The 13,232-nt window shown below is 32.7% G+C and overlaps 1 protein-coding gene across 3 annotated transcripts in view; it reads left to right on the top strand.

Annotated features, from left to right (window-relative positions):
• PKHD1L1 (PKHD1 like 1) overlaps positions 1–13,232 on the top strand; it is a 138,887-nt gene that overhangs the window by 48,633 nt on the left and 77,022 nt on the right. For all 3 annotated transcript variants that reach the window (XM_036232973.1, XM_016158976.2, XM_036232974.1), the window contains 6 exons: positions 4,288–4,435; positions 4,947–5,101; positions 6,929–7,051; positions 7,747–7,852; positions 10,845–10,955; positions 12,134–12,298. In XM_036232973.1, the coding sequence (XP_036088866.1) occupies positions 4,288–4,435; positions 4,947–5,101; positions 6,929–7,051; positions 7,747–7,852; positions 10,845–10,955; positions 12,134–12,298 (808 nt within the window). The remainder of the gene's footprint in view (positions 1–4,287; positions 4,436–4,946; positions 5,102–6,928; positions 7,052–7,746; positions 7,853–10,844; positions 10,956–12,133; positions 12,299–13,232) is intronic.

Consider the following 13,232-nt stretch of genomic DNA (forward strand, 5'->3'; position numbering starts at 1 on the left):
TTAATTCTTTAAGTATAGTCTGTGGACAATCTTACATTGTTTATATTACTTTCAGAGGTACAATATAGTGATTAGACATTTTTATACCTTACATTGTAGTCACCTCACTAATTCTAGTAACCATCTGCCATAATGATTGTAAAATCATAATATCATTGACTGTATTTCCCTTCCCCTTTTCACCCCTCCTCCCTCCCCCTCCCTTCTAGTAACCATTCCTTTGCTCTGTTTCTGAGTCGTTTTTGTTTTGCTTGTTTTTTTTAATTCCACATATAAGTAAAACCATATAATACTTGTCTTTCTCTGTATGACTTATTTTACTTAGCATAATACCCTCTAGATCTGCCTATGTTGTCACAAATGACAAGATTTCATTTTTTATTGCTGTATAATATTCCATATATATACCATATCTTTATTCATCTGCTGATGGACACCCAGGTTGCTTTCATATTTTAAGTATTCTAAATATGCTGCAATTAACATAGGGGAGCATATAATTTTTTGAAAAGCATTTTCATTACCTTTGGATAAATACCCAGAAGCGAAATATACTGTATATTATACAGTATATCTATTTTTTGTTTTTTGAAGAATCTCCGTACTGCTTTCCATAGGGGCTACACCAGTTAGCAGCCCAACCAACAGTGCACAAGGGTTTCCTTTTCTCCACATCCTCACCAACACGTTGTTTGTTAATTATTTTCATAATAGCCATTCTCACTGGTGTTTTGGGATCTCATTGTGGTTCTGATTTGCATTTCCCTGATGCTTAGTAATGTTGAACATTTTTTTCATATGTCTGCTGGCTATTTGTATATCTTCTTTGGAGAAATGTCTTTTCACATCCTCTGCCCACTTTTTGATTGGATTGTTTGTTTTTTTTTCATTATTGAGTTGTATAAGTTTCTTATATATTTTGGATAACAATCTCATAGGCTGTATCATTAAGACTATAATCTCCCATTTAGTGGGTTGCCTTTTTGTTTTGTTGAAGATTTCCTTCACTGTACAGAAACTTTTTATTTTGATGTAGTCCCATTTGTTTATTTTTGCTTTTATTTCCCTTGAGTGAGAAAATATATCAGAAAAAATCTCACTAACAGCAATGTCTGAGAGTTTACTGCCTATGTTTCTTTTAGGAGTTTTATATTTTCAGATCTTGTATTTAAGTCTTAACCCAGTTTGAGTTTATTTTTGTATATTGTATAAGAGAGTGGTCCAGTTTCATTTTCTTGCATGTATCTGTCCAATTTTTCCAACAAAAGGATGTCGAGTAGAATTTATCCCAGAGTTGAAAGAGTGGTTCAATGTTTGCAAAACGATGTGACTCATCCCATCAACAGAACCAAAGATACAAATCATACGATTATCTCAATAGATGCAGAAAAAACATTTGAAAAAATTCAACATCCATAAAAAACTTTCCAAAAATTGGGCATAGAAGAAACTTACCTCAATTTGATAAGGATATATACTATGATAAGCACACAGCTAACATTATACTCAATGGTGAAAAGTTGAAAGCTTTTCCTTTAAGATCAGGAACAAGACAATGATACCCACTCTCACCACTATTATTCAACATTCTATTGGAAGTTCTAGCCACAGCAATCAGATAATAAAAAGAAATAAAAAGCATCTAAGTAAGAAAAGTAGAAGTAAAACTGTCACAAAATACAGATGACATGATACTATATGTAGAAAACCATAAAGAATCCACCAAAAAATTAATAGAATAAAATAATTCTGTAAAGTAGTAGGATACAAAATTAATATTCAGAAGTCTGTCATATTTCTATACATAGTAACAAATAATCAGAAGGAGAAATGAAGAAGACAATCCCATTCACAATTGCATAAAAATGAATAAAATACCTAGGAATAAACTTAACCAAGGACGTGAAAGACGTGTACTCTAAAAATTATAAGGTATTGAGGAAAGAAATTGCAGAGGACACAAATAAATGAAAGAATATACTATGCTCATGGATTGGAAGGATTAATATTGTTAAATTGACCATACTATCCAAATTGATTACAGATTCAGTACAATTCCTATCAAAATACCAATGTCGTTCTTCCCAGAATTAAAACAAATAATCCTAAAATTTATGTGAACCACAAAAGACCTTGAATAGCCACAGAAATCTTGAGAAAGAATAACAATGGAAGGTATGCTCCCTGATCTCAAACTATACTACAAGACTACAGTGATCAAAAAAGCATGATTCTGGCACAAAAAAAGACATAGATCAATGGAACAGAATCAAGAACCCAGAAATAAACTCTTACATATATATGGTTAACTAACCTATGACAAAGGAGGTAAAAACATACACTGGAGTAATAACAATCTCTTCAAGTCTTTAATTTTGATGAGATCCAATTTATCAATTTTTCCTCTTATGAATGGTGCTTTTAGTTTCAACTCTTAAGAACTCTTTCCTCAACCTTAAGTCCTGAATATTTTTTTTTTCCGAAAGTTTTACAGCAATACATTTTGCATTTAAGGCCATGATCTGTTTTGAGTTAAGTTTTGTATAAGATGTGAAGTTTTAAGCGCAGATTTGTTTGTTTGCTCCAATTTCTCCAGTACCATTTATTGAAACAGCTGCCCTTCCTCCATTAAATTAATTTTACACTTTTGTCAAAAATCAGTTGGGCATGTTTATGTGGGTATATTTCTGGATTCTCTATTCTGTTTCATTGCTCAATGTGTTGATCCTTCTACCAATACAAATACCCTTGATAACTAGCTATATAGTAAGTCTTAGCATTGGGAGACTGATTCCTCTCACTTTATTCCTCTTGTGAAAAATTGTTTTAGGTATTCTAGATCCTATGTTTTCTCATATAAATTTTGGAATAGCCTTGTTTATGTCTATAAAAATTTGTTGGCATTTTGATAAGAATTGCATTAAATCCGATTTTTTTTTTGAGAGAATTAACACAGTGTGTCTCTCCATTTACTTAGGTCTTTCTTGCTTTCTTTTATCAACATATTTAGGTCTTCTTTGATTATTTATTTCATCAGCATTTTGCAATTTTCGAGTCATATCCAGTATATGTTTTGTTAGATCTCTATGTAAGTCCTTCATTTTCTTTGAAGCAATTGTAAATGGTCCTGTGTTGTTAATTTTGGTTTCCACATGTTTGTCATTTGTATGGAGAAACGTGATTGGTTTCTGTGTGTTAATGTTATATCCTTGCTGAACTCCATGATTTTTTTTACAAAGAAATGCAGTCATGGAATCACTACTCAGGTCAAGATAATCATTTGCTTCCAAGAGACTTCCTTGTGCCTTCTTCTTACCATTAGATTACTTCTCACTCCTAGATAACCACTGTTTTGACTTCTATCACTATTAATTAGTTTTGCTTGTTTTTAATCATATCAATGAAAAATTCGGTATGTACTCTTTTGCATCTAGCTACTTTTGTGTGATATTGAGAGAGTCATATGTTACATGTGGCTGTGTGTAGTTCATTGTTTTTATTGCTTTATAGTATTCCATGGTGTGAGTATATCACAATTTATCCATCCTATGGCTGGACTTTTGCATTATTTCCAGTTTGGAGCTATTGTGAATAACATTATGAAAAATCTTGTATATATTTTTTGGGACTTAAGTTGACTTATTCCTGTGAACAGTGAGGCTTATAGTTCTAAATTCCAGAAGATTAACAAATAAGTAACTGTGAGGGCTCAGAAGCAGGAGTATATTATTTTCACTATTAGAGTTACAATCTATGAATTTTTATAGTACGTGTTGTCTTTGTCAACTGATCAGCACTCAGCATTAGAAAGATGTTTCCTGAGTCCGGGTCAGTCACTGTACTGACCATTCACTTCCTCATATTATTAGTTATGTTTTCAAACCCCCATATGTTACTTCTTCAATTAGGGTTTTAGGGTTTTGATAGCCAAGACCACATTTCATGTCTCTTTGTCTCCCCACAGTGATTAGCACTGTACCTTGCACAGAATGACTGCTCAATAAATATTTGTTCCTTGAGTGATGGAGGGTACACTCTGAATTAATGAGGTATTACTGTGGTTCCAGCTGATTGCTGCACAGATGACTGAGTTGACTTTGGCCTTATTATTGCAGCTTTATAGGTATGGTCTGTGTTGATTTATGTGACTCTCCTTAATGTTCTGAAGAATCCTCAATACCTGAGGCTCATTTATGTCATGTCACAAAAGTGTACCGTGCTGAAATACTAATCATGTTAGCCATTGTTACATTTAATCGTTTTATCAATATTTATTTTTGAAATTAGATCATCACAAATGAGACAGAGAATGAGTCTGTTTACAGAGGAAATAATTGGCCAGGGGAGTCAAAGATTCGTATTCGAAGAATTCAAGCGGCATCTCCACCTCTAAGTGGCAGCTTTGACATTCAAGCTTATGGACATAGTCTCAAAGGTATACGAAAAAAGTTCAAAACATGTACTTGTGTCAATTGGACAGTGCCAATGTACACAACCATAATAAACATTTTGGTGTATTTTTTTAAATATTATTTCTCTACATGATTTATATCATTGAAATGTCAGTAATGTAAAGCTAAATGATCCAGAACACATTACATTTTCACATTTATTTATCGCCTCACCAGATAGTCCAGGTTCTGTTCCCAAAAGTTTGCTTCTCTTGTATATCCATGGCTTATTGGTTGTCTGTAAAGTTAATTGATGTTAACAAAAAAAAGGATTTAAGCCAAGGCTGTAATCTGAGGTGCATTACTCCTGTAGTTTTCATTTCCAAGAAATAAATAAATTCTTGGCATTAATAGGAAGCAAATTCATTTTTACAATATTGGAAAAAGACAGTTAGTTTACAAGATAATACATAGTATACTTTCCATATATTTTAAGAATGAAATTGGTTTGTGAATTTTTGACTCTGGCTGTTTGTGATCCCTCTGTGAGCACAGGCCTCCCCGCTGCAGTGTCAGCTACAGATTTACAGTTTGCTCTCCAGAGCCTGGAAGGAGTGGGAAGAGTCTCTGTCACACGAGAGGGAACTTGTGCTGGATTCTCATGGAACATCAAGTGGAGAAGCTCATGTGGAAAGCAGAATCTTCTACAGGTCCCCCGAGTTGTCTTGGTTTCTGTTTTCTTCTATGTGTTGCATGCTTACTTGTACCCCGGTTCCTTCCAAAAAGAATTGGAGACTATGTATGTTTTTTTAAATGCCAACTCTAGACTAAATATTAAAGAAAGGAAGTTGAGAAGATTGTTCTAAATGAAGTTGACCAGATGTTCTCTCTCGTGGAGAATAGCTATTGCTACTTTATTCCCTATCCTCTCTGTAAAAAGTCCAGGAGGAAGAATTGGAAGACTCTTGACAGGGACAGGGAGCACCTAGGCAAGGTCAGTCTCAGAACTAAATCTGGGTAGACTTTAGTGGAGAGGGGCGAACATAATCAGCCTCACTGTCTATAATGCTACCACTATGCATGAGAGCTGTCTTCTAGGGCCTTGGATACTTTTGTGATTTTAAAGATGACCTTTCCAAGTTCATAAGGGAGTCACACCTTAAGCTCTTATCTAATTACCTTTACTTAGTTAGAATGTGAAGGGGGCCATGGAGAGAAGAGTCAGGCCCAGAGTATATGAAGGAGAACAGTCTAGAAGAGACTGGGGCTCAGATTAAAAGGGTTGTGCTCTCTTTTCATGATGAGAGTAGAAGGAAATAGTAAATTACTTTGACCTTTTTGGAAGAAAATTTAGTAGTACCTAAGTATAGATACCTTAGGATTCAGCAATCTCAGCTGTATAACTCTCTACTACTGAAATAATAATGCAAATATCAAATGATATAGGCACAAAAGTAGTCACTGCAGCATTATTTGCAAAAGTAAAAACCTAGAAACCTAAATTCCCATCAACAGGAAAATGGTTGTTAAAATGACACAACCTTAGCATGAATACCATGCAGCCATATGTAGACACACATATATTCATTCACCTAGAAGATATCCATGACAGAAAGTGGAAAAAATACAGAACCGCATTTATTTAAAAAAAAAAAAAAAAAAAAAAAAAAGAGGAGGAAGAGAAGACCAAAAACAGGTATATAAACAAAATACAATGTACCATACATAGACTACACGTAGGGTTTAGTGTAAGAAAACACGTGGCCTGAAACTAGAAATGGAAAATTCCACAAACGGGACAGCTCTAGTGACGGGTCTCCCTCTTGGAACTTCTGCTGCTGTCTACGCATCTACTTCCTCTACTTCCTTTGCTCTTTCCTGATGAGGCTCTGCTTCTTCATCCCTTCTCATCGCTGTGGGTCACATGACCCATCATGGAGATGCCTATCTCTTTGCTAGCCCCTGTATACATCACCAGGCTGCCATATTGGCAGAGGGATTTTGGAATGACCAATTTCTACATTTTCATTTGTTTTCATTTTTACTATTACAGAAAATAAAATTCTCTGAGTGGATGAAAAACAGGGGTAGTCAGAGGTGAAAAATGCTGAACAGAAAAAGTTGGTTATTGGGTAGAAAGAGGACTAAATTTATCCATTTTTCAACAATCATTTATCAAAGTGGTCTTACTCAAAGAAAAGCATAGAACGTGTTGAGAAAAATTTAGTACATTTATTTTCTTTAAGCATATTTTATTCTAAAAATTCAAGTTAATTTTAGTCATTTCATTCAAGTTGTAGTTGATGCAATATATAATAATTCAATGATCTTGGCATTTTTTCTTAGGTAGATTATGCTCATTTTTGAAGAGGCTTCTTTTCCAAAAAATGTGATTAAAATGGTTTTGAATGTTTTTTTTCCTTTTTTCCATTCTTTATCCTTTGTTCGCTTTTAACCACATTTAAATTTGAAAAGAAAAAACTAGAGTGGTTATATTCATCATACTTTTTTAGTAAAATAATTTTGTCTAAAAACAGGTTAATGATTCCAACCTTATTGGTGAAAAGGCTAATATGACAGTTACAAAGGTAAAGGAAGGTGGTTTATTCAGACAGCACATACTTGGGGACCTACTTCGTACACCCACCCAACAGCCACAGGTATTTTTGAAACTTTCCTCATGATTTTTAACATAATTTTTTAACTAGCTTGTAATACAAACCTTGTAAAACTGGAGAGGTGACATCTTTATTTTTATGTGAATATTTGTATTAACAGTTGATCAACTCAATAATATTATTTTATGAACGTTGAGAAAGTCATCTTTCTTATGATAAAAGAATGGATTTGTAAGCTCTACTACTATCTGTTAGAATTCAAGAATATATTCTTTTATTTAACCTTTACAGTAACTCTGTGAAGTAATTTTTAATGTTACCACTTTAATGATGAGGAAATTAGAGTGTAAGGAACTGAGGTGACTTTTCCAAGAATAACCATTATTTTTCTTCATAGCACTCAACACTACCAGGCATTTACTTTATTATTATTCTTATTTATAGTCTTATGCAACTATCTTCTCACTCTCACTGGAATATAAGTTGGGTAAAGCAGGGATGTTATCTGTTTCATTTAATGTTGTATTCCTGTATTTACATCTGTGCCTGATGTAGAATGATTGCATTGCTGAAAGAATGAATGAAGTGTCAAAGCAGAAAAAGTGTAATTAGAATAAAATAATTTTTGTAAACAAGGAAACTAGTAAAATTCCATTATTTGTTCTAAATTCTAAGCATTTCTACTGACCATGCTACCTCTCTACCTTGATTCTCTATCTCTGTTTTTCTATTTGCAGGTTGAGGTCTACGTCAATGGAATTCCCGCTAAATGTTCAGGTGACTGTGGATTTACCTGGGATCCCATGACGACTCCTGTAGTCAGGGCAGTAAGCCCTTCCCAAGGTAACTTCCTGCTTTTCAACTTGGAGTATTAGGGAGAAAACAACTAGCAAAAATGCAAATTCTGATAATGATTTTTTTTTATATGCTAGCAGTTCTACGTAGTGAAAAAAATGTCAGATCAGAAAGCTATAGAAAGATCATTAATGATTTATGTTTGAGAAAGAAAAAAACCTTTGTGGTTAGACTTATCAGTCTTCTACTTCTTCATTTTTGCTACTGTAGAATTTACCTCTAAAATTTCACTCTGATATTGAGGCATTTTTCTTAAACTACACTATTTAAGATATTAATTGGAATTTTTCATGAGACCACTTCTTCTAGGAGATTTAGTACTAAAAGGCTAGTAATGAGACGGCTACTTTTTAGTAGAAGAACATAATTAGGTCCTAGACTCGAGGGCAAAAGATAGAGAAATTATTGCCAAGAACTCAGTCTAGGGGAACATATTATATCATATCTTCATAATATGTGATTGCTTTAAAATATGTTATTACACTTCGTGTCTGAACTCCCAGGACTGAAATAAACAGTAGGACTAAGGATTCTAAAGAATGGCACTTTTTTTTTTTTCAGTCAGAAAGATAAGCTTAGATCCTATAATCATAAATTTAGTCTTGGTAGTTAGTAGGAAAACTCATGGTGACAAATTAGCCAGTTCTTCCTAGAACCCCTATTAAGGTGAAAAAGTGGGTAAGGGAGCAAAATAAATTGATGGAGAATGGGCAATATAATTTTGCCATAATTGCTGAGATTTTAAGAGCAAAGAAATTGTAGCTAAAGATAACTGCACAAGACGTTTGCAAGTGTTTTAAGGTAGATGTCTATAATCATTTTTAATACTTGCCTTTTAGTATAAGGTCAATACTACTAGTTTCCTCAGGTACAATAGCAATTGGAGTTATATCATTGATCTGATCCTCTTCAATCTTCCTTTCGACAAGCTTAAAATGATTGAAGTGTAATTATATATCAGAAAATGAAACTTGAAATTTAAAAAATAATACATCTTTGTGTTGTGGGAATATTTTCTCAGACTTTAATGGTAATGATATTAACTTTGGGATAATTCATGTTACAAGGGGTCAAATCTTTCAAGAATAAGGATTTGATGAACTTTAAATTGGTTATAGTCCTTTCGTGTCCTTATTTTTGTACCCATCTTTTTGTTTTGTAATGGATTTCCTGAAAAAAAAAATGTTTTACTTGAAATAATTAACAACTTGAATATTTTTTGCCACGTTTTGATAAATTTAATAATAATGGAAAGGTAAGTATAAATAATGCTATAAAAAATCCCCATATTCTCTTCACTGAAAATTAACAGCTGTTGACATTTTGTCATATTTACTTCCAATCACTAGTTTGAAAAGAGGATATTATAGGAACAGCTGAAGCTGTTCCTTTTTAAGCATCATCCCAAGTCCAAGCTGCCTACAAATTTCTCCAGAGGATATCACAGTAATTAATTTTGGGTGTATTCTTCCATGCCATTTTTAATACCTTTTGTATATAACACGCACAGTAATTTTACCAGTTTTTTCTTACTTTTACAAATGAGATATTACAATGTAAATATTATTTGCATCTTTTATCATTCAGCATTCATTTTGAGCAATATTTATATGGTTTTATGCATATCTAAATCATTACTTTAAAATATTACATGACTACACCAATTTATTTGTTTCTCTATTGATGGACATTTGGATTGTTTACATTTGTTTTTTGTTTTTTGTTTTTTGGTTTTTTTTTTACGAATAAGACTCTATTGAGCTTTGTCGTACAAATCTCCTATTATGTACATGCTAGAGCTTATTTAGGGTATATATCCAGATGTGGGATTGCTAGGTAATAATTGAGTATATGTATATTCAGTTTATTAGATGACCAAATTGCTCCCCAAGGTGGCTATACTTCCAGCAGGTATGAGAGCATCATATTCCCCACATCCTTGTCAATATTTGATATTACCAGCTTCCTAATTTTTGTCAATCTGATGGGCAAAAGAAGTTATCATTGTTTTAATGAGTCTATTCCCTGATTAGTAATGTACAAGAGCATCTTCTCGTGTTTTTCTTAGACATTTAGATTCTTTCTTTTTCTGCAAATGGCTTGTTAACATCTTTTATCCATTTATCATATTGTCTTTTATCTATTGACTTGTAACTCCATGTTGCATATTATGTTCACCAATCCTTTATACATGTCTTCTTTTAGTATATTAGTTGTGTCCTGTTGTATTATCTTTTCCATGGAAACATTTAACTATTTAGCTTATTCTAATTTATATATCTTGTCATTTATGGTTAACCATGGCTTTCTGTATCTTATTTAAGAAATCCATCTCCATATTAAAGTCATTAAGATATTCAAGTTTTCTTCTAAAAGTTTAATGTTTTGGTTTTCATTTTGGTTTCCATGTGGCATCTTTGTTGTGTGTGATGTTATAGAAGTAAGGTGACTATATCATTTGTTGATCAAATCTGGATGCTTTTAAGAGTTGAATGGAAAACTATTAAGTATATAATGCTGGGAATATCCTACATACTTGAGGATATAGACCACCTTAAATAATGGAATCTTATTTTATGTCAAATGGAAAGTATCCACCACACTTATTTTACAGTTTATCATTTTCTCACAAATTTGCAATGGTTCTGAAAAAGTCTAAATTACAATACAGAAATATTTGTTTAATTTGTTGTAAGAAAAATTTTCTTTCCTCACTTCATTTAATTCTCTCGGATATTTCTTTCCTCTAATTTCTATCAACAGATAGATTCAAAATATGATGCAATGTAGAGCAATTCAGTGAGAAAAAAAAAAAAAACATTGCTAAATAAATATCTTTCCCCTCACCCCCGCTTGCTTATAGGCTAATTATTTATATCTTTTAGAAGATAGGCTTATTTTCCTCTGAGAAATATCTGATTTTGTAACAACAATTTCTATGTTCTGTCATTTTAACATTGTTATTTAAACTTATTTTCAGGGTCCTATGAAGAAAACACAATCCTAACCATATTAGGCTCTGGATTTTCACCTAGTTCAGCTGTTTCAGTCTCGGTTGGATCAATAGGTTGCTCTCTTCTTTCTGTGGATGGTAGGTCCTTTTAAAAATTGTTATTACTGGATCTAATTGTCCTTTTCTAAAAACAAGTGCAATCAAAGAGCACTATTATCCTATAGAGTACCCTATGGGATCATAAAATGACAAACTGCCCTGGATAATCTCTTATCTTTTTAATCTTTGGTTATGACCACACATTAACTCTTTTACTGTGAAACAGTGTCTTTATCCCATGATAGTTGATTTTTGTTCTTCTTGTTTTCTTCATAAACTGATAACATGAAATATTTTCTACCTGAACTAATATAAAATAATATCGGATGTCAGCAATAATTTGAAATATTAAAAATTTAAAAACAACCATTAAAAAAGAAAATTTTCTTTTTTTGGAGTGTTTATGGGCTACAGAACTATATAAATTGTCGCTCTGGTATTCCACCGTCCCTCTGCCTGTGCTCCACATTAGTCATACAACAAGAGAACATGGCCATCATCTTCCCCGACTTCTAGCCCGACAGAATCTCCAGTTATTAACATAGAATTTAAAGATTATTCTTGTTTTTTACTCATGGAAAAAGAGGGCCACAATTATTTTTTTTCCAAATATTACCTTTCCTAATACTAGGTGTATTTCTTAATTTTTATATGTTGAAATCATATAAGCAAATCTATCTTCATATCATTTAAGTTGTTTTTAATTGAGATCTTCTATGCATTCCTGAGATCTCATAATGAATTTTGTACCTGTATTATAAGTGCATGTATACTGTTCAAAGTGAAATGAAAAATGTGTTTTCATTTAGTTTTCGATCACCTTTCTTGATTAAATTTAATATTTTACTCGCTTTGGGACATAAACCATATATTGGACTAAAATTTTTAGAATTATTGATATAAATGACCTTACAGATTGGGTTTTTAAGTTTTATTATTACAGTAACCCTTTTTTGACCACGGTAGCAATCAGGAGCAAATTGTTTGCTTTGCTTTCATTATTATTTTACCTAACTCTTCTAGGAGTATCTGATTTATAACATGAGGTAGTTTGTGAAGATTTTTTTTCTCCTATTAATTTATAAGTAGTTTCCCTTAGATTTATTCCCTAGAGTATAAAACTGAAGGCCAATGTTTATACTGGTAAATATAAAATTTCGGTAATTTTATCTCATAATAACATATGCTTTACAATTTTCTTCTTTTTTTATCACAAGAAAATGAGATCAAGTGCCAGATACTGAAGGGAAGTGCTGGACGTCTACCGGTCGCTGTGTCTGTAGATGACGTTGGACTAGCACAAAATGTAGAGGACGAGATATTCTACTTCGTTTACCAGAATCAGATCTCGAACATCGAGCCTGCTTCTGGAAGCCTAGCAGGTAATAGTTAATTGTTCTAAACAAAGAAAATTGCATACATTTCCATCATTTCACTGTACTGTTTCCAGAACAGAGTTGAAAGGAGAAGGATCCAAAACTCCCTCATATAGAACAAAGGAGACTCCCCTTTTAAAAGGCACAGTGATTAAGTGGCTGAATAATTCTTTTGTTTCTTATAAAACACAAGTGAGGGTGAATGCTTATACTTACATCTTAGGTTATTGAATTAATATCATCAATTATTACATGTTTCTATAACAAGCTCATCAATTATGTCAAGATAAGATTTATTAGTTATTATTCTGCTTACCAGCTGCTCCATTTGTAATCACAGTCTCAGTGGAGCTACTTGACCCAGAAAAAGTTCCGGGAACAAACTGGGGAAAGAAAGGCTGACGAAGAAGATGAAAAGAAAATGACACACATTTTGCCTGTTCTGTTTCATTTCTTTTGTGTTTTATGTTTGTTTTTCTGTTTTGTTTTCATTTTGGCTTTGTTTACCATGCTTAGTTTTGGGGTTTTGTGCTGGTCTTGAACTGTTTGGCATATTTCGTGTTTTTATTTTACTTTATTTTGTTGGGATTTTGTTTTAGTTTTCCTTTTACTTGGAGGTATTAAAATTTGGGATTTGGTAAGAAACTTAATTCACTCTCACGTCCCACTCATGGAATGATAGAGCAAATAGAAACAGCATAGTTTCTCTTTAGGATGAAGAAGGAACTATTGAAAATAATAGTTGCTTCTGGTAATGTCCCAAAGCAATGTAAATCTGTCATTTCATTAAATTGTTTGGCCCAGTTCCTTTATGGTTCCAGACTTCAGAGCTCAGGCTCAGGTGTGATGTGATTGTATATATCTGATACGTGATCTATTTGCCAACCCATCTCTTGGATGATTAGACAATTCTTAAATGATAAGTCAGATTATTGCCAAA

This window comes from Rousettus aegyptiacus, unplaced genomic scaffold, assembly GCF_014176215.1.
Source record: "Rousettus aegyptiacus isolate mRouAeg1 unplaced genomic scaffold, mRouAeg1.p scaffold_m13_p_15, whole genome shotgun sequence".
Classification (NCBI taxonomy): domain Eukaryota; kingdom Metazoa; phylum Chordata; class Mammalia; order Chiroptera; family Pteropodidae; genus Rousettus; species Rousettus aegyptiacus.